The 25,458-nt window shown below is 42.2% G+C and overlaps 1 protein-coding gene across 3 annotated transcripts in view; it reads left to right on the top strand.

Annotated features, from left to right (window-relative positions):
- ATG4A (autophagy related 4A cysteine peptidase) overlaps window positions 1–25,458 on the top strand; it is a 68,054-nt gene that overhangs the window by 27,547 nt on the left and 15,049 nt on the right. For 2 of the 3 annotated variants that reach the window (XM_061178394.1, XM_061178395.1), the window contains exons 2-9: window positions 13,103–13,213; window positions 16,323–16,394; window positions 18,514–18,612; window positions 20,998–21,099; window positions 21,322–21,394; window positions 23,744–23,823; window positions 24,536–24,723; window positions 24,845–24,923. In XM_061178394.1, the coding sequence (XP_061034377.1) occupies window positions 13,103–13,213; window positions 16,323–16,394; window positions 18,514–18,612; window positions 20,998–21,099; window positions 21,322–21,394; window positions 23,744–23,823; window positions 24,536–24,723; window positions 24,845–24,923 (804 nt within the window). The remainder of the gene's footprint in view (window positions 1–13,102; window positions 13,214–16,322; window positions 16,395–18,513; window positions 18,613–20,997; window positions 21,100–21,321; window positions 21,395–23,743; window positions 23,824–24,535; window positions 24,724–24,844; window positions 24,924–25,458) is intronic. The other variant, XM_061178396.1, reaches the window with a different exon arrangement.

Raw genomic sequence — 25,458 nt, forward strand, 5'->3', positions numbered from 1 at the left:
CCTACAGAATCATAGAAATGCCATTAGAATAGGACTGTCCAGTAGAACTGTGATGATGGAACTATTCTACAGCTGTGCTGTCCAGTATGGTAGCCACTAGCTGCATGTGGCTATTGAGTGCTTGAAGTGTGGTTAAGGCAACTAACTGAATTTTTGGTTGTATTTAATTTGAATTAATTTAATTGTAGATAGCTGCACGTGGCTAGTGGCTACTGTACTGGATAGCATAGGTCTAGACCAGTGCTAAGAATTGTTATCCAGCTCTTTATTTTCAAAATTCTTGGTTGTCAGAAAAGCAGGGCACTGGAAGGAAGAGAAATGAAGATGGAGGCAGGGCCTATTCACAGATGAGCAGAGGCTGGGAAGACCAGGACACTAAGTGGACACAGGAGGAAGGGGATGAAGGTACATTTTAGGCTGAGTTTTGTTTTTCTGGATTCCTCCTGTTTTCCTAGGCTCTGCTAATCAACCTGCCATCTACCATGCCCGTCTACATGATCCATATGCAGGTTGATTTTCCTCTTCGCTTTTTTTTTTTTTTAACCTCTCATTCCTTTGTGAACCAAATCCATGACTCCAACAGGTTCTGGCTGGATCAAGATTATTATCCCCCTATCCCCAACCATGTTTTTCTGCTACCATTTCATCACCCACACTTGAAAACTGCAATTTATTTTTGACTCTCTCTCTTTCTCACTCTTCCCAGACCCATCCCACATGCAGTTGCTTGCCAAATCCTTTTGGTGTTCCCCCATACAGGAGTTTCCTCCCTTCCCCCATCCCACTTATATCTTATTTCCATTAAGGTTCAGCTCTGATGCCACCTTTTCAAGGTTGTTGAAGATCCATTCATTCCCAGATTAATCATTTGTTGCCTTCCACATCACCTTCCTTTCTTTTTTTTAAATTGAAATATAGTCGATTTACAATATTAGTTTCAGGTGTACAGCATTGTGATTCAGTATTTTTATAGATTATACTCTGTTAAGCTATTACAAGACAATAGCTATAATTCCCTGTGTTATACAGTATATCCTTGTTGCTTATCTATCTTATACATAGTAGTTTTTATCTCTTAATCCCATACCCCTAATTTGCCCTTCCCCCCTTCCCTCTCCCCTTTGGTAACCATTAATTTGTTTTCTATATCTGTAAGTCTGTTTCCGTTTTACATATATATTTGCTTGTATTATTTTTTATATTCCACATATAAGTGATATCATACAGTATTTGTATTTGTCTAATTTATTTCACTAAGTGTAATATTCTCTAGGTCCATCCATGTTGCTGCAAATGGCAGTATTTCGTTCTTTTTTATGACTGAGTAATATTCCATTGTATATATATACCACATCTTCTTTATCCATTCATCTGTTGATGGGCACTTGGGTTGCTTCCATATCTTGGCTATTGTAAACAGTGTTGCTATGAACATTGGGGTGTATGTATCTTTTTGAATTAGTGTTTTCGTTTTTTCCAGGTGTATACCCAGGAGTAGAATTGCTGGATCATATGGTAGTTCTATTTTTAATTTATTGAGGAACCTCCATACTGTTCTCCATAGAGGCTGCATCAATTTACATTCCCACCAACAGTATACAAGAGTTCCCTTTTCTTCACATCCTCTCCAACATTTATTATTTGTAGGCTTTTTGATGATAGCCTTTCAGGTGTGAGGTCATATCTCCTTGTTGCTTTGATTTGCATTTCTCTGATAACTAGTGATGTTGAGCATCTTTTCATGTGCCTGTTAGTCATCTGTATGTCTTCTTTGGAAAAATGTCAATTCAGGTCTTCTGCTCATTTTTTAATTGGGTTGTTTGTTTTTTTGATATTGAGTTATATGAGCTCTTTGTATATTTTGGATATTAGCCCCTTGTTGGTCATATCATTGGCAAATACTTTCTCCCATTCGTAGTTTATCTTCATTTTGTGGATGATTTACTTTGCTGTACAAAAGCGTTTAAGTTTAATTAGGTTCCATGTGTTTAGCTTTGCTTTTATTTCTTTTGCCTTAGGAGACAGACCCATAAAAATATTGCTAAAATTTATGTCAAAGAGCATTCTACCTATGAGCTCTTCTAGGAGTTTTATGGTTTCAGGTCTTACATTTAGATCTTTAACCCATTTTGAGTTTATTTTTGTATATGATGTGAGGAAATGTTCTAATCTCATTGTTTTACATGTAGCCATCCAGTTTTCCCAGCACCACTTATCGAAGAGACTGTATTTTCTCCATTGTATATTCTTGCCTTCTTTGTTGTAGATTAATTGACCATAGGTGCTTGGGTTTATTTCTGAACTCTCTATTCTATTCTGTTTATCTATATGTTTGTTTTTGTGCCAGTACCATACTGTTTTGATTGCCGTAGCTTTGTAGTATAATTATGAAGTCAGGGAGTATGATACCTCCAGATTTGTTCATTTTTCTCAAGATTGCTTTGGCAAGTCATGGTCTTTTGTGGTTCCATATGAATTTTATTTGTTCCAGTTCTGTGAAAAAAAATGTCATGGGTATTTTGATAGGAATTGCATTAAACCTATAGATTGCTTTGGGTAGGATGGCCATTTTAACAGATATTAATTCTTCCAATCCAAGAGCACAGTGTATCTTTCCATTTCTTTGTATCATCTTCAGTTTCATTCAGAATGCTTTATAGCTTTCAGAGTATAGGTCTTTCACCTCCTTGGTTAAGTTTATTTGTAGATATTTTATTCTTTTTAATGCAATTTTAAAGGGAGTTTTTTTTTACTTTCTCTTTCTGATAGTTCATTATTAGTGTACAGAAAAGCAACAGATTTCTACGTATTAATCTTGTATCCTGCAACTTTGCCAAATTCATTTGTTAGTTCTAATAGTTTTTGGGTGGAGACTTTAGGGTTTTTTGTATAAAGTAGCATGTCATCTGCAAATAGTGACAGTTTTACTTCTTCCCATCCAATTTGGATACTTTTATTTCTTTTTCTTGTCTGATTGCCATGGCTAGGACTTCCAATACTATGTTAAATAGTGGAGAGAATGGGCATTCGTGTCTTGTTCCTGAATTTAGAGAAAAGGCTTTTAGCTTTTTACTGTTGAATATGATGTTAGCTGTGGGTTTGTCATAAATGGCCTTTATTGCATTGAGGTATGTTCCTGCATTGAGGTATGTTCCTGCTAATTTGATGAGAGTTTTTATCATGAATGGATGTTGAACTTTGTCAAATGCTTTTTCTGCATCTATTGAGATAATCATGTGATTTTTGTCCTTCCTTTTGTTAATATGGTGTATCACATTGATTGGTTTGCAAATTTGAACCATCTTTGTGTCCCTGGAATAAATCCAACTTGAATAAATCCAACTTGATTATGGTATATGATCCTTTTTATATATTGTTGGATTCAGTTTGCTAATAGTTTATTGAGGATTTTTGCATGTACATTCATCAAAGATACGGGCCTGTAATTTTCTTTTTTTGTAGCGTCTTTTTGTGGTTTTGGTATTGGGGTAATGGTGGCATTGTAGAAAGAATTTGGGAGTGTTCTATCCTCTTAACTTTTTGGAATAGCTTGAGAAGGAGAGGTATCAGTTCTTCTTTATATGTTTGGTAGAATTTCCCCGTGAAGCCATCCAGTCCTGGAGTTTTGTTTGCTGGGAGTGTTTTTTTTTTTAAAATTACAAATTCAATTTCGCTACTAGTGATCAGTGGATTCAAATTGTCTGTTTCTTCTTGATTCAGTGTTAGCAGGTTGTATGTTTTTTGAAATTGGTCCATTTATTCTAGGTTGTCAATTTGTTGGCATATAACTATTCATAGTATTCTCTTATGACTTTTTGTATCTCTGTGGTATGGATGTCATTTCTCCTCTTTCATTTCATATTTATTTGGGACCTCTCTCTTCTTGGTGAGCCTGGCTAAAGGTTGATCAATTTTGTTTATACTTTCAAAAAAACAGTTCTTGGTTTCATAGATCTTTTCTATTGTTTTTTATCTCTATTTTATTTATTTCCTCTCTGATCTTTATTATTTCCTTCATTCTGCTGACTTGGGCTTTGTTCTTTTTTTTTTTTTAACATCTTTATTGGAGTATAATTGCTTTACAATGGTGTGTTAGTTTCTGCTGTATTGTTTGTTCTTTTTCTAATTCCTTTAGGTGGCATGATAGGTTGTTTATTTGAGATTTTTCTTGTTTCTTGAGGAAGGCCTGTATTGCTATAAACTTCCTTCTTTGAACTGCTTCTGCTACATCCCATAGATTTTGGAATGTTGTTTTTCCATTTTCATTTGTCTCAAGGTATTTTCTGATTTCCTCTTTGATTTCTTCATTGACCTGTTGGGTTTTTAGTAGCATGTCATTTAGTTTCCATGTGTTTGTGATTTTCCCATTTTTCTTCCTGTCATTGATTTCTAGTTTCATACTGTTGTGGTCAGAAAAAATGCTTGATATAATTTCTATCCTCTTAAGTTTGTTGAGACTTGTTTTGAGGCCTAGCATGTGATCTATCCTGGAGAACATTCTATGTGCACTTGAAAAGAATGTGTATTGCTGTTTTTCATTGTAATGTCCTGTAGATATCTATTAAGTCCAACTGGACTATTTTGTCATTTAAGACCACTGTTGCCTTATTGATTTTCTGCCTGGATGATCTGTCCATTGATGTGAGGTGGTAAAGTCCCCTACTATTATTTATTATTGTCAATATCTCCTTTTATGTCTGTTAGTATTTGCTTTATATATTTAGGTGCTCCTGTATTGGGTACATATATGTTAACAAATGTAATATCCTCTTCTTGAATTGATCCCTTTATTATTATATAATATGCTTCTTTGTCTTTTGTTATAGCTTTTGTTTTAAAGTCTATTTTGTCTGATATGAGTATTGCTACCCCCGCTTTCTTTGCATGTTTCTGTTTGCATGAAACATCTTTTTCCATCCCCTCACTTTTATTCTACGTGTCTTTATCCCTGAAGTGAGTCTTTTGTAGGCAGCATACTGAAGGGTCTTGCTTTTTATCTAATCAGCCACCCTATGTCTTTTGATCAGAGCATGTGGTCCATTGACATTTAAAGTAATTATTGATAAGTATGTACTTATTGCTATTTTATTACTTGTTTTCCACTTGTTTTTGTAGTTATTCTCTTTTCATTTCTTCTTCTTTTTGCTTCTCCCCTTGTGGTTTGAGGATTTTCTTTAGCAGTATGCGTGTGTTCCTTTCTTTTTAGTTTTTGTGTATTTATTGTAGGTTTTTGATTTGTAGTTACCATGAGGTTCATATATGCTGACCTATAATTATATCTACTTGTTTTAAAGTAGTAGTCATTTAAGTTCAAACACATTCTAAAAGATCTACATTTTTTACTTCCCTGCCCTACATTTTGTGTTTTTTGGTGTCATATCTTCAATCTTATCCCTTTACTGTTTACTGTAGTTATAGTTGCGTTTACAATTTTTTGTTTTTTAATCTACATACTGGCGTATTTAAGTGTTTGATCCTCAATCCTTACTACATATTTGCCTTTCCTAGTGGGATTTTCCCTTTCCTATAGATTCTTACTTCTTTTCCATTTAGAGAAGACCCTTCAGATTTCTTTTACGGTAGGTTTAGTATTGATGAACTCTTCTAGTTTTTGCATATCTGAGAAGTTCTTTATCTCTCCTTCTAAATGATAATCTTGCTGGGTAGAGTATCCTAGGTTGCAGGTGTTTCCCTTTCAGCACTTTGAATATATTATGTCACTCCCTTCTGGCCTGCAAGGTTTCTGCAAAGAAATCAGCTGATAGCCTTATGGGGGTTCCCTTGCATATGACTCTTTGTTTTCCTCTTGCTGCCTTTAGAATTCTCTCTTCATCTATAACTTTTGCCATTTTAATTATGATATGTCTTGGTGTGGGTCTATTTGGGTTCATCTTGTTTGGGACCCTCTGTGATTCCTGTACCTGGATATCTGTTTCCTTCTTCAGGTTTGGGGAGTTTTCAGGCATAATTTCTTCAAGTACATTTTTGATCCCCTTTTGTCTCTCGTCTCCTTCTGGAACCCATATAATGCAAATGTTTGGATGCTTAATGTTGTCCCAGAGATCTCTTCAATTGCTTTAATTTTTAAAAATTTGTTTTTCTTTCTGCTGTTCTGATTGTGTGGTTTCCATTATTCTGTCTTCTAGATCACTTATGTGCTCCTCTGTATTACTTTGTCTGCTATTCATTCCTTCTAGTGTGTTTTTTATTTCAGCTGTTAAATTATTCATTTCTGATTGGGTTTTTTTATATTTTCTAGTTCCTTGTTGAAATGGTCACTGTTTAGATCAATTCTTTTCCCTAATTCAGTTAACATTTTTATTACCAATGTTTTGAATTCTTTATGTGGTAAATCGTTTATTTCTGTTTCATTATTTATTTTTCAGGGGCTTTCTCTTGCTCTTTCAATTAAGAGTAGTTATTCTGCCTTTTCATTTTGCTTAACTTTCTTGCCTCTGTGATTTAGGTGAAACAGTTATCTACTGCAGTCCTGAAGGTGTATTTTTCTGTGGGACCATCTCTATACAGACTGTGTGTGCCAGATGCCATTGGTGGGAGAGCTGGATTTGATGTGAATGCAAGTCACATCTTTCCTCAGGGTGTGCTGGCAGCTATCACCTTCGTAGCTGGTGTGGCTGGAGATGTAAGGGCTAGAGCTGGAGGTGGGTGTGAGGTGGGACTTCCTCTCTGCTCAGTGGCTGTCACCACCCTCTCAGGGGTGGGGCTGAGCTAACTCTGTTCCCTTTAAGTGTGTGTTTTTCCCTCTCCCCACACCAGGACCTTTGCCCCAGAGGAGGGGAGTGCTGAAGCAAGCGGGGCCCGTGCGCTGACAGAGGTCTAATGCACGGCCTGTATAGGTGTCCGTGGCTCCACACAGACATAGCCTCAGGTGCAGATCCCCTTTGTTCCTCACAGCCTCTGCCACCCCTGCCCTGTTGTGGAACTGCCCTACAGGAAAGACGGTGCCTGTGTGGACTCTCCATGTATATTGGGAGGTTAGCTGTGGTGCAGCGGCCACTGTCAGAGATCCGGGGGGCTTCTGAGGCACTGCTTGAGTAAGAGCTAAGAGTAGCTCCACTCTGGGACTGGGTCACCTCTGTGTCCCATAGTCGAGTCTTCTCCTCTGTCATGGGCACCCCAGATCCAGTTCAGTGCTATGGCATGGGTTGAGCGGGGCTAGAGTATTCACTGAGCTTGGGCTTGGCAGGCACGGCAAGGCAGTCACGGGGCAGTTCCCCTTTGTCTCTCACAGCTGATCACTGTCCCCAGCCTCAGCTGCTCCCATCCTGTTGTGGAACTGCTCTGCAGGGCAGGCGGGGCCCTTGTGGTCACTCTGTGTGTATTGGGGTGGGGGAGTGAGCAGTGGTAGGGTGGCTGCCATCAGAGATCTGGGCGGCTGCTGGGACGCTGCTTGAGTAAGTGTCAACAATGGCCACTGCTGCCCCACCCAGGCTCCACCCCACGACTCAGTCACCTCTGCATCCCATGGTCAAGTCTTTTCTCTGGTCGTGGCTACCCCAGATCCAACTGGCATGCTGTGGCATGGAATGAGTGGGACGGAAGCATTGCTCGGTTCTTCGGGCTGAGGTGCATGGCTAGCTGGTCATGGGAAACCCAGCCGCCTCAGAGCAGATCTCTCTCTGCCCTGCCTCGGGGACAGCCAACGTGCGTGCACTCCTCACAAGTGGAGTCCAGTCTTGTTTGTCTAGCTGTCCTCCAACCAGCCGAGGGGGCTTGTCTCCTCCACAAAGAACCCCAGCTCTGGGACACCCAGTCTGTGGCTCAACCTGATCACTCCCCAGGGTGGGTGTCTACCCATGCGACCTCCCTTTTCCTCTGATTCCCCTCCCAGGGCCACAGGTCTCAACCTGATCACTTCTCCTCCCTTCCTACTGGATTATGTGTGGATCGTTCTTACAATCTTGGTTGTACAGGAGTGCTTCTGCCAGTTTCCAGTTTTTTTAAAAATTAATTAATTAATTTATTTATTTTTGGCTGCGTTGGGTCTTTGTTTCTGCGTGGGGGCTATCTCTAGTTGTGGCGAGAGGGGGCTACTCTTTGTTGTGGTGCATGGGCTTCTCGTTGTGGTGGCTTCTCTTGCGGAGCACGGGCTCTAGGGGTGCGGGCTTCAGTAGTTGTGGCTCGCGGGCTCTAGAGTGCAGGCTTAGTAGTCGTGGTGCAGGGGCTTAGTTGCTTCTCAGCATGTGGGATCTTCCCGGATCAGGGCTCGAATCCGTGTCCTCTGCATTGGCAGATGGACTCTTTTCTTTTTTCTTTTAATTAATTAATTAATTTTTAATTTTTGGCTGCGTTGGGTCTTCGTTGCTGCATGCAGGCTTTCTCTGGTTGCCATGAGCAGGGGCTACTCTTCCTTGCGGTGCATGGGCTTCTCATTGCGGTGGCTTCTCTTGTTGCAGAGCATGGGCTCTTGGCGCACAGGCTTCAGTAGTTGTGGCTCGCGGGCTCTAGAGCGCAGGCTCAGTAGTTGTGGCGCACGGGCTTAGTTGCTCCGCGGCATGTGGGATCTTCCTGGACCAGGGCTCGAACCCGTGTCCCCTGCATTGGCAAGTGGATTCTTAACCACTGCGCCGCCAGGGAAGTCCCTCCAGTTAGTTTTAGTGAGAATTGTTCCACATGTAGATGTATTTTTGATGCTTTTGTGGGGGGAGGTGGGCTCCATGTCTTCTTACTCCACCATCTTGATCTCTTCTCTCTCACTTTCCTTTCTTATAGGATTTATTGTTGTTAGTTGTTTCCAGACCTATCCTCTCTACTAGATTAAAAGCTTTTGGAGGATGGAGGCTACATCTCAGTGATGTCTTATCCTCTGTGCTTAGCACATAGTAGGTACTCTGTAAAAATTTATGGAATGAGTATATTAATGTATATTCAGCCCTTACCATACCTGTCTGACGTGAACATTTTCTTATGTTTTTGAAGCTGTGACCTGACAGTATGTTAAATGTGTATGTATTAAACTAGTGAATATAACAAAAAGGAAACAGACTGACAGATATAGAGAACAACCTAGTGGCTACTAGTAGGGAAGGGCAAGATAAGGGTCGGGGATTAAGAGGCACACACTACTATGTATAAAATATAAGCTACAAGTACATATAATACAAAACAGGGAACATAGCCAACATTTTATAATAACTATAAATGGAATATAACCTTTAAAAATTGTGAATCACTGTGTTGTACACCTGAAACTTAAATAATATTGTACGTCAACTATACCTCAATTTTTTAAAAATTCAAAAAATGTATTGCTGAGAAGGCAGTTTTGGAAGCAGCAGTATCCTGGAGTGCTTTTAGAATAGGGTGATCTACAAGGAAGATACGCTGTGGTGTCTCAGGCTTTTTCTGGCCCTGAGATTCTGTGACCTTTTGATTTCATTTTAGAGTGATTGTATTGTTTGTGGGGCACAAACCCCACAGAATCTGGGAGCCTTGATGTACAAGGTTTGTTAAGCCCTATCAGAAAATCTGTTGTTTAAAATGATTTTTTCTTCATTTACTTGCAGTTTTACAAAATAATCCTTAGAAATATAGCCAATCACTGGAAAGCAAATTATTAAAGTAAGTTATCAGCAAAAATGGCACAGTGAGGACTTCTGAAAATTCTACCCATAATAGAAATGACAAGAAATGGCAACAATGATCAGAATCAACTTTTGCAGCACTCTGGAAATTAACCAAAGGCTTGCACCAATCTGGGGAGTATTTATTCATGAAAAACGGCTGCATTTTTGTAAGAATAGTAAGCTTTGTGGCGTTTTCACTTGCGCTATGCCCATCCTTTGCTCTCCAGCTCTGCAGTAGCCTTGAGAATCCACAGCCTGCAACCATAGGGAAAGCCAGCAACCTGGTAGCCCCTGGAGGACGCAGAACACGGTTGGAGCTCCTGTAAAGCCTCATTTCTAGAGAATTGTCATTATTTGATCTGTCTGACGATTCCCCGGAAGACCCCACTTACAAGACTTGTATTTATTTGTCCTGACTTGGAGGTACAGAAAGCCTTCCCTGCCGGGGCTTTTTTGGAAAATTATTAGAGGCAATTAACTTCACAGCTGTTTGAGGAGTAGATAACCAAAAAGTTTAAAAGGTAAAGCTGAGGAATAATATATCCATTGGGGCTTTGAAAAGTTCAGGCATATTCCTGGGAATCTAGAGGACCACATGCATGTTCAGGGCTATGTGCATTCCTAAGGCTGTGTGCATGCTCAGGAAAGACCTGAGAAGGCCCTCAGCTCTCACTCTGGCTAACCTCGAGCTCTGTACAAGCAGAAAGGGAAAACTAAGGCAGAGTTGATCAACTGCCTGGCTGACTGTTGAAGGCATGCCCCAACATGAACACAGAGCCACTTGGCCAAGACTGGGAGACTTTTTGGTTCCAGGAGTTTATGGAAACCTTTTTATCAATTATTAGTTGACTACTAAGCTAACCCAGCAGAGACTTCGGTGCAATAATTATTGAAGTAGAATGGAACAGAGTGAAGCCTGTTGTCCATCGGACCTTGTAGAAGCTAATTCTTGGTCCACCAAGCTGCAGTATTTGTAGCTCTGCCTGTACAGTTCTATGTCTTTAAACAGGCTGAAAGGGCAAGGAACTCATATGGGGCTGATGTCTTGTTTGTTAATTTTAAGGCAAGACAAAAGTAGTTTTTGAAAATTTTTTTCAAAAAGATTGCCATTAGTGAGAAGTGATTTGTTTGGAAATGCCATTTCACTTCTGCACCTCAACCACATCCCAGCTGGCTTCTTCATCTCTTGGAGGTCTTCTTGTGGAAGACCAATTCCCCTCTCCTCCCCAGACTCCCATTTATATACTCTCCCCGTGTTACTGCTCTTTGCTTCTGTTAATCTCATGTTCCGTTCTGGCTTTCATTTGTTTCATCCATGTAGCTTTCAACTCAGGCTGGCTATGGCCTGACACACTGCATTCTGGGAGTCTATTTTCTAAGAGGAGAATCAGGAAGAATAGAGACTGCAATGCCCTTTTTGCTGGCCTTGGGGGTGGTGTGGAAGAGCAAGAGGAAAATTCTTTGGCTACCATTTTGGTCAGAGCCATCTCAGATGAAGCAGTGCAGTTCTCACAGGCTTTAAGGGGCTGTACTAATTTGACCAGATAGCTGGGCAATGACTCACTGAGACAGGGTTGGCGATAGAAAAATGTTTTTCTTTTTCAGCCAGTACTAAAAAAAGACCCAAGGCTTATATGCATACATGCTGTACATTCATCCAATGCCACCCTTCCTCATCCCTACCAGGGGAATGCCAGAGAGGTTGCCCCTTTCCCACACTCCTCTGAAGCTACTTATTTCCTGACTTCTTTTTTCTCTTTTCTATGCTACACTGGATGTTCGTTTTAAGCTGATTTCTCTTGCCTGTGAGGGGTGGAGAGTAGGGTGGGGAGGTACACAGTGTGATTTATGCCACCTCAGTCCACCACCTCCTGGGGATGGCCTGACCTGGATGATCATTTTTAGCCTGCTGTTTCCTGGGCATGGGCCAGGGGCTGAGGCCAGTGGCAGAAAGGCTAAGACGGCACAAGCTCCCTGGCAGATTCGGCAGTGATGAGTTTTCACTGGGGAATGAAATGGCTGTCTCATTTCTAGCTTCTTTAGGTTTGAAATACTGCCAAGGCTGTAACCCTAATGATTAAAACATCTTGAGGAGAAAGGCTACCTAAATCCCTGAAAGATTGGACTTCTGTAATGTGTTTCAGAAAGGCAGTATCCCTGGGTAGCTGTGTTTCTAAAATTTTAACTTCAAACAAATTATAACTTCAATTTATACAAATTATACAAAGTATAACATCAGCCTTCAACCACGTAACCTGTTTTCATGATCAGATAAGACTCATTTATACTTAAGAACATTTATTTCTATGAAAACAGCATGCCTTAGAAAACAAAGCCAAAAGAAAGCAATTTGTCCTTTCAAGTGAGCTTAAACACATCCCACAATGCCATTTTTTATAGGAAACTATTCCCCTGGCGCTCTTAGGGACTGGTCTGGGAGAGTCCCTGCAGCTACTTGTATCTGCACAAAATGGCCCCTACTCTGTCTGAGCTCCCCTCCCCATAGGGGCTGGGAACCTCCAAGAGCTGAGAAGAGAAGGTGTGTGTTGGGTTGTCTCAGCTTTGAACTTGAAATATGATTTGTCATTGAAATAACACCATAAACTACGAAATATACTAGCAATTTGATTTTTCTGATTACAGGTTAAGATAGATTTTTGTGGGCTGGCTTGGAAACTTATTTACCTACAATACCTACAATATTCTTTCTCTCAGAAAATTACTTAAAGGGAACTTTTGCAATAAGACCCCTTCATAAATCAGTCTCGACTCTTTTAGCAGACCCTTTCTCCGCAGGTGGTACAAAAGTGAATATTAACATATCTCGCATTACATGGCCATAAGTTCTGAGACTGTGGCCTGTGAACTTATGAGATTTAATTGTATTTTGTTTGGTTGCTTTCTCTTGAGAGAGAGTCACTTGTGAATCCCAAGAACAAGTTATATTTATCGGCAGCTTCAAGATTCTTCTTTGCAGAAGTTATAAGTGAATAAAATGGTAAATGAAAGTACTGTTAAAACATCTGGTCTTCCAGCTAAAATATTACGTTTTCACAGTTGTATAGTCTTTCAGGCTTATCATAACCCTCTTCTAAGCCACTGGCTGCTAGAAACCTCACAATATTCCCTGTGATGTGGACAGGGGTTAGGTATGCAGGTATTATTGCGCCACCTGCTACAGTCACACTAGGAGAAGCTGGAAAGTGACTATTTACAAAGAAAGCCCCATTGGAAAAAAAAAAGGTTTGACATAGCTGTGACCAAAAAATTATTCAGAGATGGTGCCAAATGGGACCATGAGAAAGGAAAGGTCAAAATAGGTGGTCAAGAGGAAATCCCTCTACTAAAGGATTTTCAGGCCTTGTGAGTGTCTTTGTTCCTCAAGGAAAAGGATTTGCTTCCATTAAATTCTAGCCAGCGACCTTTTACCTTCAGGACAAAGGTAATAATCAGTAAACCACAGAAGCAAGCCCTCTGTATTAAATTTTGCCTAAGTTTCTTTCTTTTTCTTTCAGTTTTATCCAAGTATGAAAACCAGATTACTATTTTCGCTGACTACCTAGAAGAATTTCCAGATACAGATGAGCTGGTATGGATCTTGGGGAAACAGCATCTCCTTAAAACCGGTAAGGTTTGGTAGCATTGGTCTGTGAGAACCCAAATGAGGTGGGTGCCCAAGGTTAAGGTCCTATCCTGTTTTCCTCCTTGGGTTGATAAGGGTTAATGCTACTCCTAGGCGGATTTACCTGACAACCAGAGGAGTTTAAGCCTCGGGCCCCTTGCTTGCACGCAAGGTCCCTTCTAAGGCCCTGAGGGGCCCCTAGCAGTGTGTTCACATGGTCATTGGTATTTGTACGATTTGAAAAAGTCATATATTTTTGTTCTTTTCCTTAAAGGAGAACCCCCAGATTCTATAAGCCTCGGGTTTCAAAAAACATGGACCTGCTCCTGGTATCACTAACCGGTATCTAGTCTTTGATGACTGGGCTACATACTTCTCATTCCTCTCATGTCCTTTTCTATCTAGATGAAAAACACTGCCACCCAAGGGACTTCTAAACAGCCCATGGCTGTCAGAAACAATATCAGACACTGAGAAGTCTTACAGTTTTAGAGCTTTTGCTGACTGCAGCACTGTCTCAGTTTATTCTGATTTTGTATAGAACTTTTACCCACTGCAGCTAGATGGAAAGGAGGCTTGGATTTTTCTTCCTTACCCTTACGCTCTTATAGATTGGGAAAGACCTTTTCACCTGAAACTGCTAACAACCCAGCACATAGATAAAGCCTGAACTTGGAGAGAGGCAGCTCTGATTTTTGTATCTGAGGAGAGATCCTTTTTGGAGGCCCTAGCATGGAGGGAGGGACAGGAAGAAGCTGATCAAAAGGCAGGAGGGGGGACTCCCCTGGCGGCCCAGTGGTTAAGACTCTGCGCTTCCAATGCAGGGGGCGTGGGTTCGATCCCTGGCTGGGGGACTAGGATCCCACGTGCCACGTGGCACGGCCAAAAAATTAAAAAATTAAAAAAAAAAAAAAGGCAGGAGAGGAAGTTAGCATCTCTTAACTCCATCTGAGTCTGGCTTCATCCTTTTGATTGGAGAATCCTGAATAGTAGAGAGCACCTAGTGCTAGCAATTAGGAGACCTTTTGTATTCAGGCTCTTCTACCTTGGATAATTCACTTTCTCTTTCCAGATCTTAACTCCTTTCACCAGTAATTAACTGGAGGGGAACTGGAGATGATCTCTTCTAGTTCAGCATTCCATGACAACAGGGATCCCCAAGTTGCCAAATATGCCCATTTTCTTTTTTTTAACATCTTTATTAGAGTATAATTGCTTTACAATGGTGTGTTAGTTTCTGCTTTATAACAAAGTGAATCAGCTATACATATACGTACATCCCCATATCTCTTCCCTCTTGCGTCTCCCTATCCCACCCTCCCTATCCCACCCCTCTAGGTGGTCACAAAGCACCGAGCTGATCTCCCTGTGCTATGTGGCTGCTTCCCACTAGCTCTCTATTTTACATTTGGTAGTGTATATATGTCCATGCCACTCTCTCACTTCGTCCCAGCTTACCCTTCCCCCTCCCAGTGTCCTCAAGTCCATTCTCTACGTCTGCGTCTTTATTCCTGTCCTGCCCTTAGGTTCTTCAGAACCATTTTTTTTTTAGATTTCATATATATGTGTTAGCATATGGTATTTGTTTTTCTCCTTCTGAGTTACTTCACTCTGTATGACAGTCTCTAGGTCCATCCACCTTGCTACAGATAACTCAATTTCGTTTCTTTTTATGGCTGAGTAATATTCCATTGTATATATGTGCCACATCTTCTTTATCCATTTCATCTGTCGATGGACACTTAGGTTGCTTCCATGTCCTCAAATATGCCCATTTTCAAACGTTAGGCTGGAAAAGGCCTTTCAAGGTGAAATTATTATTAAAATGTCTCTACAACTTTTCCCCAGACTTTCTAGCATATAGGCAAGCTGGAAGACGTAGAGAATATCAGAGGAAGGAGTGAGTGGCATGAGCATTTGAGAGGAGGGAATATAATAACAGCTAACATTTACCTCAGGCTTACTGCATACTGTACCATATAAGCTACTACTTTCCATGTAGTATTATCTTGTTGAATACTCATAAGTCTATGAAGTAGGTACGATCATTCTCCCCATTTTACAGATGAGGAAACAAGCTTAGAGAGGTTAAGTGACAAGCCCACACAGTTGGTAAGTAGTAGAGTCAGGGATCAAACCCAGGCAGAATATGGCTCCAGAAGTCTTACTCTTAACCGTTTTACGTCTGCTTCCCATAATGTGCTAGGCACCGGCAACATGAAGGGGAAGGAAAATCCAGACAGCTCAACTTTCTGATTTGTTCAAAGGAAAGGCAGGAGAAAAAATAGAGACTATTGGCTAAAATTGAACTTCCTTTTCTTCTTTTAAAGTGCAATGGCTATAAGTTCTCTATAGAATACAAATATAGATGTGTTGTTGAGAAGGGGGAGAGAGAAGACTAAGAAAGACAGAACCACATCTAAGTACAGATGACATGTGGATGCCAGATTTGTGGCCATCGAAGTAAATTTATGCCATAAAATACAAGAAAGCATGCTTTGGAAAAAAAATATACAAAAGCACTTGTGATGTTATACATCCATTTAGATTACAAATGCCAGTTGCAGTAGGTAGTATTGATAAATTTCTTATACATTTAATTTGCTTAGCAGGGACATCTCCTTCTTAGTTAAACATTTGTGTGTACCCCCCCCACATACACACACACACACACACACACATGACCCATCCCTATTTTTAGATAACAGACAGTGGATGCTGATAAGAGATCCAACCAACCATCATCATTCAGGCAGGGGCTGATTGCCTTGTTAGCAGGTTATCCAGGATCCTCGCTTTTCCAAGTCCTTGTCTTTTGGCCATGTGACCCCAGTGTTAAGTACCTGTTGGGGCTTTGGCTCTCAGTGAGAAGGAGGCAGGAACCACTCAGCATCATTGTACTAGCCAGTAGCTCTGGTCAAAACATAGGTGGGAGGAAATGCTGAAATTATTTGGCTAAAATGAGATTGGGTTTCCTATGAATTTCCCTTAGCCTCATAACAATGGAATTGACTGGTTATTTGAAATTGAGTTTGCTGCTGGCTCAGAAATCAAAGGCAGATATCTTCAGATGGGATACGATGATTTAATTTTAATTTCACATTTAATTACAGAAAAATCTAAGCTGTTGTCTGATATAAGTGCTCGTCTATGGTTTACATACAGAAGGAAATTTTCACCAATTGGTAGGTATATCATTTATTATACTGTACTTTCTTCTTTGTAGATAGCTTTCCTGAGGTTATCAGTGACATCATGGAAGCCTCAGAACTAACAGCTCACTATGGCGAAGAATTTAATTTGGGGGAGTAGTTAAGTCTTATGCTTCATCCAGAAATTTCATTGCCGACATGCCTCATCATGTATGGTTCCATGGTGTTAATGTGTAATGCCAGTATACTTTTGAGCCCACCCACCTCCAAGTGTTCAGGCACTTAGAAGTGTTACTTGTTTTAATTCTAAGAGCAAGCAAAAAGTCAAACTTTTAATTTGGACAGTATCTATTAAATTATAATCCACTGCTTTGTGGAGCTATTTGATTATTAAAGATGGCTGTACCTTGAAGGAAAGAAAATAATTCCTTTGCTTTTTTTTTCCCTGTGAGATGAAAACATCTTGCCACTGGAAGATGAATTATAATGGACTTGCTTGGAACTAATTCTAGTCAGTTAAGAGTACCAGCCGCTGTCTAGAAAAAAGGACAGTTCAATGAGCTAAGTGAATAGGATCCCTCCAGAGAAAATTTGTGAAATGTTTGCAAGTAGGGTGACCTCTTCCTAGTCTCGTGGTACTGTAGGAAAGGATCACCAAACTCAAATGGTGGAAGCTATTCTCCTAAGAGGAAACCTGTTTGACTGATTTTGGTCCAGGACTGGACCTAGTAACTGGAGTGAAATCAACCCTTCTGATAAGTGCAAAGAGTGAAGTTCACACAGACATTTTTCTTTTTTTTTTTTTTTTGCTCTCCACAGGAAGTACCTGAGCAAAATACACAAAAGAACAATCTTTAGTACCCAGTGATTCTAAACTGTTAAACTTTTTTCTGGGTGAAGAGATCTTTGCAAGATTTGAAAACATTTGCAGTTCAACTCTGACAGTGTTTCGGAAGAGATGATCTTTTTTTTATGTGGGCTTCCTTGCATCTTTTCCATACTAATCTGGCCCATAATCCCACCATTAGCAAGAGCCAAAGGACTCCCCTTCCAGCTCACAAATTGGCTCAACCTTCCCCATCTTGCTGTAGCAACTCTCCTTCAGTCCCCACAACAAAAGGAAAGGAGCGGCCACCTTGGCCCACTTGTCTTACGTGGTTGATGACCCCCTTTACAGTTAGTCTTGTGAGACCATGCTTATAGCATACTTTTCCACTTCCATGTTGGGAAATGAAGCAATGAAAGCAGAATGTCTCCTCCGCCATCCAAGTTATCTCATTTCACTGGTACCTTGAAAAGGATATTGAGCTCACCCTGGCCACGTTTATGGGATTTTTGTTACATCAAGTGTTCTTAAAATGGAACCCGTTGTCTTATTAACTGGCTTTGTGCCTTTTAAAAAGGTAGTACATTTCTAATTTATTAGTGGTATTTTTAATTATGACCATACTCATAACACCAAATATTTACATCGTCCTGAGTGGGTTGTAGAACACTTTTATACTCTCTCTTTTAATTCTTACAATATCTGCTAATAGTAGGCAAGGCATGTGCTATTATCCCCAGTCTACAGATGAGACTTGGATTAGGTAACTAGAGACTGGTCTTCTGATGCCTAATCTAAGACTCTTTCCTCTATTTTACATTCTCCTTCTTACTGTTCAGACCTTCATAATGTATATTTAGAACAGTCAAGAGCCTTCCAGATTTCCTTGACCATTTTGATAATCAAGTTTGGTAGCATTTACTCCTTAACTAAGGTAAGATTGCCCTCCCCGAGAAGTGAGTTGTGAAAAGTCAGGTTCGGTCAAGCAGATGATGACATGGCATGGACTAAGTGTTGGTAGTCATACATGGTAGTCATGTACCAAAACTGCACGGATACCTGGATGTCTCTAGGCAGAAAACATAAGGGGCAGGTTTTGTTCATTTGTTTGTTTTCCTTTGGCCATAGAACCTGTTTTGGTTAACTCAGCATTATCTTTGCAAGTTCCACCCTGTAACAAACTCTGTTTGATGTCTGGCTATATCTCTTGCCTCTCTATTCCGAGTATGTGTGCCTGTCTGTCTTGTATGATTCCCAAATATGCTGATGTTTCGGGAAAGGGCAGTTCAAGGAACTCATATTCATTCCCATCCATTTTGCCAACAGGGGGAACGGGCCCTTCTTCAGACGCCGGCTGGGGATGTATGCTACGCTGTGGACAGATGATGCTGGCTCAAGCCCTTATCTGCAGACACTTGGGCAGGGGTGAGTTAAATTTGTTCTGGAAACTGCCTCGGAGACCTCTGCAGCTGCACTCGCCGCTGGTAGTTTAGCACTGGTGCTGAGGGGACAGAGCAGCAGGTCCTGAAGTGCTCTCTGCCAGTCCAAGTAGTGGGGCTGACAAGTTGGCAAAACCTCTCGTGAGAAGGAAACAGCCGGCATTTCCTTGTGACTCACCAAGCCGGAGACTTATTTTCCTGGGACAGATGAACGTTGAGGCAGGTGTATCATTTAGAGTTTCCATCTTCACTATTGTTCGCGTGAGTCCTTAAACAGGTCAGATAACAAAGGGAGCAGGAAGAAGGGTGTGGTGGTAAGTCTGTTTTTTGACCTCATTTAAAATATCTGCCTAGTGAAGGATGTCAGTGACCTAAAGGAAGTGCCTAATGAGGGAGCTATTTTGGTTTGGGTTCACTGATGATGTCCATTCGATGATGAAGAAATCCTTAAATTAGCTTCCTCAGGAGGCTGCTTCATTAAGAACCTTCCAGTAATCACTGTTGGAACTCTCGAGTCTTGCTTTCTTAAGACACGTGTGTGCTTCCCTGTTGGCATCTGTAGGCTGACCTTGGGTAGATGCCAGTTCAGGCACTTGGGTGAAAGTCTGGTTTGCCTTGGGGATGAGGGAGTGAAAGAACACCTTGGATGAGATTGGGCTGCCGAACTCATCGGCTGTTGCTCCTTAAGATTCAGAGGTACAGAAACGTCGCTCCCTGTCCGGGACTACGCAACCTCACACATCCTCCTGTGGTTCCCAGAGAAGACTGGGGAAGGGGCTGGGGAGGGTTTAGGGCTTCGTGCCTTCTTTTCAGGGTTTAGCATGTCCTGTGCCTGTGTTCCCTGGGTAGTATCATAATTTCTGTTTTACAGATGAGGAAACTGAGGCTCAGGAAGTAAGGTGACTTGCCCTGGGTCAAACAGCAAGAAGGCATCGATTTGGGAATAGAATGCAGGTCTTCTGACTCCTTGTCCAGTGATTTCTCTACTGTACACATACTTCTTGGAGCAGATCATTCTTCCTGTTTAACTTTCTCATTTATGAAACACTTCAAGATGATTCTTCTGGAAGTGAATTTTGTGGAAAGCAAACGGGGGGGAAAAAACCTCACAGTCAGCAATCTCAATTGTCTTAATATAAAAGCAAGTAGCAGGAAGAGTGTGGAAATAGATCTTGTAGCTAAGACGAATGAGAAGATGTAATTTTATGAAGAAGTATTTTGGAGTGTTTCCTATTCGGTTATTTTACAGTTGAGGAGGGGTGTTCACTTATCACCGTCATCAGTAAATATTTAGTGGTACTTAGCAGCCAGCTAATCAGGATTTCCCCCAGACTTGGACAGTTGGGTAGCTGATGAAAAACAGTTGGGTGCTGTTCACCCTTTGAAGACTGCTGGATACGAAGTTTAAAACTTTGGTTTCAGAAATACTAGAAGCAAAGAGAACTAAAGACTCTGGAGATAGTGGCCTTTGGCTTCAAGTAGATTTCAATTGTGAATTCAAATGCTCTCTAAAACCTCAGGAGAGAAATTTCTGTCTTGGAAGCAAACTAAGTCTCAGAAATCTGTCCCATTAGACAGAGTTCCTAGAGCTGAGGAAAGGGGAATAGTGTGTCCTGTCCACAGCAGTGACGACGAGAGTTTTTGCAGTTGTCCTCAGTAAGCGATAAGCAGCCCCTGTAGGATTTGTGGGGCCGTGCCTGAGGCACAGACGGGATCCCCACAGATGTAATTATTTTAGTTTTGGTCATAAGGAAACCTGGAACACCTGATAACAAAGGTGTTTGTTTTTCCAAAACTCACTGTGGCCTTCTTAAAAGGTTGTGTAAAAATGGCAGCATGCATTTTTAAAAAAAGCTTCCTTAGTTGCAAATTGTGTATATTCCCCTGGGAATAGGTGTGTGTCAGAAGAGCACTTCCCCCCATGAGACTCTGTTGGCAATGCTGCCAAAATATACGGACCAAAGCCGTTGCTGTCTGTGTGGACATGAGACATAACAGCGTCTGGGTGAGACACGGATATACTGCCAGGTTTTGTGGTGACCTCCTGCTCACTGAGTAGCTGACCAGAAAGGCCTTGTGACACTGTCTTCATGTAATATTTATCCAACTCAAGCTCGTGGGCTAAGTCAATTCCTTCGTCAACTTCTTGTTTTGCTTTTACTTTATACCCACTGAGTCTTTGAAATAAATCAGTTTCCAGATTCTTAGTCATCAACATTAAAGATACTTAGGAATGTTCTGACCTGATCGCTCCCACCTTCTACATGTAACTCCTTTGTCTTCCTTCTAACCTCGTAGTCACAGTAAGAGTGCAGAGATAACAAACAGTTATAAAAATGATTTTGACTCATTTTTTCTTTTTCCTAAAAAGACTGGAACTGGGAGAAACAGAAAGAACAACCCAAAGAATACCAACGAATCCTACAGTGCTTCCTAGATAGAAAAGACTGTTGCTACTCTATCCATCAAATGGGTAAGGTCACATGAGTAGTTTAAAGGCTGTCTCTCTGTTCTGTAGTTCAGTTAAGAGGAAAGGAACACTGTATGTGAAATTCAGCTTACATTGCCCGTACTTGCTTTTCTTGTCCCCTGCTTTGTATGTGGCTCTACTAAGTCGTCCCATCTACTTATTTATGCAAAAAATTAGGAGTTTGTGGTTTGCTAACCTGTTTATTATTTTTCCACATAAAAACAGCACAGATGGGTGTAGGAGAAGGGAAATCAATTGGCGAATGGTTTGGACCAAATACAGTTGCACAGGTGTTAAAGTAAGTAAAAGAGTCTGGCATGCGCCTTATTCTACCATCTCCTATGCCTCCCTCCACCAACTCAACATCCCATCAACCCAGCTGTTCCTGCCATCCCACTAAGCCACCAAACATCTGTACCATTTTGCTCAGATAGTTCTTTGAAATGTGTGATGTGTGTGGGCAACTGTCTTGGTAAATCACAGTTATAGTCATTGGTACCAGTCTATAGGGAGGCCCCTCAGGACTCATTCCGTATCCCACTTGTAGATTGGTGCTCACGTGCTCAGCCATCAGCCTGAGGATCACTTTGAAGCCAAAGGGTTTGCACTAAGCGGGGAAGCCTGAGCCAGCCGAGGCAAGACACAGACTCCCACCCTGTATGGTATAAAAAAAAAAATTCTTCACTGATTCATTCAACATTTACTGGGTGCCTCTGTTGCCCTAAGTACTGAGTGCACAGAAATAAACTAGGTGTAGTTCTTGCTTCAAGGACCTCACCACCTATTGGAGGAGACAAACCCCAAGGGAGCCTTAGAATCAGTTTGTCATCTCTTAGGAGACTCAAGGTACCCCAGCATGGTACTTTCGCAATTGTCCTGTTAAGTCTCAGAATTCACCTCCCACAGCAAGAGGCGACATGGAGAGGCCAGGACCAGTGCTTTGGAAATGAATGGGGTGAGTGGCATCAGCACCTACACCTGCAGGCCATCTCACCTATTGTCACTCTCCTTTCTGACAACTTATCACCAAATGGGAACTCCATGAGGGCAGAGATTGTATTTGCCTTGTTCACTCTTGTAATATTAGCACGTGAAGCTGCCTGGCACATGTAAGTGCTCAATAAATACTTGATGAATGAATGAATGAAAATAGCAGATAGAATCTGGGGCTGGATTTAGGCATCAGAAAATTGAAACCGTCTAGCCTCCTTTGGTAGCTACTTCAATTCCTGGGCTCTCTGGCGTGTGATGATGGGACCTGCTCCATGCAAAATACAGATGGGGCACTGTTTCAATTATTAGCCAACCTTCGATGAACTGGAATGCTTTGTAAATGTGCTTTTGAGGGGAGTAGTCTGGACTTCCTGGGGACCCAAGTGAAACCTGTAGCTTTGCATTACTCTTTGCTAACAGGGCAGCCTCTCTGAGACCACTTTCTTACCTTGGTCTGTAGTGGTTTTTGGGGCGGTGTTGATCTGCTGAGTGAGGATCTGGTGGTATTTCGGGAACCACTGTAGGAACCCAGGGCAGAAAGTGTAGAAGATTAGAATGGCTGTGCCGAGCCCAAAACCTAGCTTGATATGGTTGGTTTATAAATGACATCCCTCAGAATTTGCTTGTTTCTTCTAAATTTTGAGCTTCCCAACAACAAGCAAATGGAAACATACATTTTTAAAGAATTTAAGTGGGTTCTGAGTCATTGTGATTGTTATTAACAACAGTAGATGATGATGATGATGATGTCGTCATTATTATTTTGGGGGAAAGATACTACATTAAATGAAATTAAAATATAATGGTAATTAACCTCTTCTTGGGAGTTACTTTGGTTTGGGAGAGAATGTGTCTTTTGTTTTGTTTTGTTTTGTCGGCCATTGAGACTGGGCTTTACTGCAGAATTCCAGAGTAGCCAGGGTAAACATGTCTTCTTCAAACTGGCGAGAGGAGAAGGAAATAAGGGAGAAATAGACAAGGTACTTTACTCAGACATCAGATAATCTCTCTTTTAAAGGGGTTTTCCTTCTAATCTCCTCTGAAGTCATGCACTTCAGCATGCTCTGTCTTCAGCTGTTGACCAGCAAGGCCCGGCACTGAAGCCATCTGCGGCCCAAGTCTCCTGGGACAGCATTCTTACCGCATGTGGGAAGGGACAGAAGAGATCACCTCTCTCTCTCTCTCCCCCCCTCCCTGGATTTCCCTAGAACTTATTGTTTGTATTATGTATGCTCCTAAACAAATATATATATATGTGTGTATATTAATAACAGTTTTCTTTTTTTGGAAAACGGACTAAGTCAGAATGTCTCTTATTTAAGAAAAGAAAACAAAATCTCTTGGGAGAAGATGCACTGGTAACCTCTCTCTTTCGCCCAGTAGGAGTAACATCCTTTTGCAAGGCAGCCTTTTCCATTTTGTAAAGCAGGCCTTCTTTTTGAGGTGCGGAAACAGTGCCTCTGGCATTCTCAAGGTCCCTGGACATAGAATGTTCCAGAGCTCAGTCAAGGGAGCCAGACCTGACCTGAATCCCAACTTCTCTGTGGCTCAATGTTCGGTACCGTCAGGAACGCTGGGCATACATAGGTTGTACTGCTTCCTGCCGAGAGGTCCATCTTCCCTAATTGTGACTTCATTGTATGTTGCTTTGCAGAAAACTTGCTTTATTTGATGAATGGAATTCCTTGGCTGTTTATGTTTCAATGGATAACACCGTGGTTATTGAAGATATCAGTGAGTCCCGGGCCAGTTTACCTTCTCGGGTGGCTGGGTGATGAGGTTCTTCCTCACCATTCAGAATGTGTGTGTGGGGCGCGGTGGGAGAGAAAGACAGAAAGCGAGGGAGAAAAAGAGAAAGAAGATGCACACACACCCACATTCCCCCGCCCCCCGACTCTCTGGCCTGCCCATCTAGCAGGACAGGGGGGCACAGGGCTCCGGTTACTCATTCCCTGTGTCCCTTCTTCTCTTCCCTCTCAGCTTTCTGAAAGGGAGAAAACAATTAGAGGATCTCTGCTGCCCCTCAGTGAGGTACTAGGCCCTTTCCCTGCAGGTCTCCCCGAGTGCAGGTAATCAGTTAAACCACTGACAGGTCTTCTGTGGCGGCCCCCCCTGTGCTCCCCGCCACGGGGTTAGAGGGACCAACAGATACGGTCCCTGTTTCCAAGGCCCTTGCAGTCTAGTTGTGAAATGAGATTCTCCCAGTGAGCCCATAATATCTGACAAGAGGTAAGTGAGTGTTCAGTTGCCAGAAGGAGGAGAAGTAAGGGCTGGAGGAGTGGCCTGGGCTTCCCGTAGGAGGTGGGGCAGCCGGGCCCCGCTGGCAGGGGGAAGGGCCTTCCAGGCAGCGGCTGTCATGTGAGGTCTCCTTTAGTTTTTGCCCTTGGCACATCTCCTAGGGCTGGATGCCCCTTATTTACCCAGCTCTCTTGTCTTCTGTTTCTAGAAAAAATGTGCCGCACCCTCCCCTTGAGCGCCGAAACAGCTGCTGAGAGCCCCCCTGAGTCTCTGAGTGCTTCGACCCAGAGTAAGGGCCCCACTGCCTGCTCTCCAGCCTGGAAACCCTTGCTGCTCATTGTGCCCCTCCGCCTGGGCATAAACCAAATCAATCCTGTCTATGTCGACGCCTTCAAAGTAAGTCGCACCTTTCCCCAAGCCGCTTGCTGCCCGCCCATCCCACCGCCATGTGAGCACGGAGATCCGTGAGCAGCAGTCCACAGATGAGCTGAGAATCTTGCGTTCTCTTTCCCTCCAGGAGTGTTTTAAGATGCCACAGTCTTTAGGGGCATTAGGAGGAAAACCAAATAACGCCTATTATTTCATAGGATTCTTAGGTAAGAAAAGAGGAATCACAAGTAAGTCATCATGGGCTAGGGGAGGGTGGGCAGAAGGTCTGCACGGGAGACCAGGCAATTCCAGTTTTAGGGGGCCCTCACCTAGCCTGGAGATGCTGTGGCCTCTGGGCAGCTCATCTTGTCTCTGGCCTGGAGAGTAACGTTTACCTGTGCCTGACAGAGAGCAGATCCCCCTTCAGTGCCTCTGCTTCATTGCCTCTTGATAAGGTGGTTCCATGGCTGCTTTCCCACTGGACGGCCCCAAGGTCATAGCATTGCTTCAGCACCTGTCTCTCTTTCCTGTGGCGCCCAGGGTGGCAGGGCTTCACTCCCCTGGCCTCGCCGATACCCCTCTTACTGGGGCTCGGGCGTTCGGGCTAGGAGCCGTCCTCTGGCTTCCCGGGCTCATGCAGCCTGGGCTGCTAGCTTATTGTTCAGAGCCCTGACTCTGGTGGGAATAAGAGGAGGTGAAGACAGAGGTATCCCTTTCCTGATACTGGAGGCTAAGCCTTAAAACGACTAACCTCCTAATGTT

This window comes from Eubalaena glacialis, chromosome X (genome assembly GCF_028564815.1).
Source record: "Eubalaena glacialis isolate mEubGla1 chromosome X, mEubGla1.1.hap2.+ XY, whole genome shotgun sequence".
NCBI classification, from domain to species: domain Eukaryota; kingdom Metazoa; phylum Chordata; class Mammalia; order Artiodactyla; family Balaenidae; genus Eubalaena; species Eubalaena glacialis.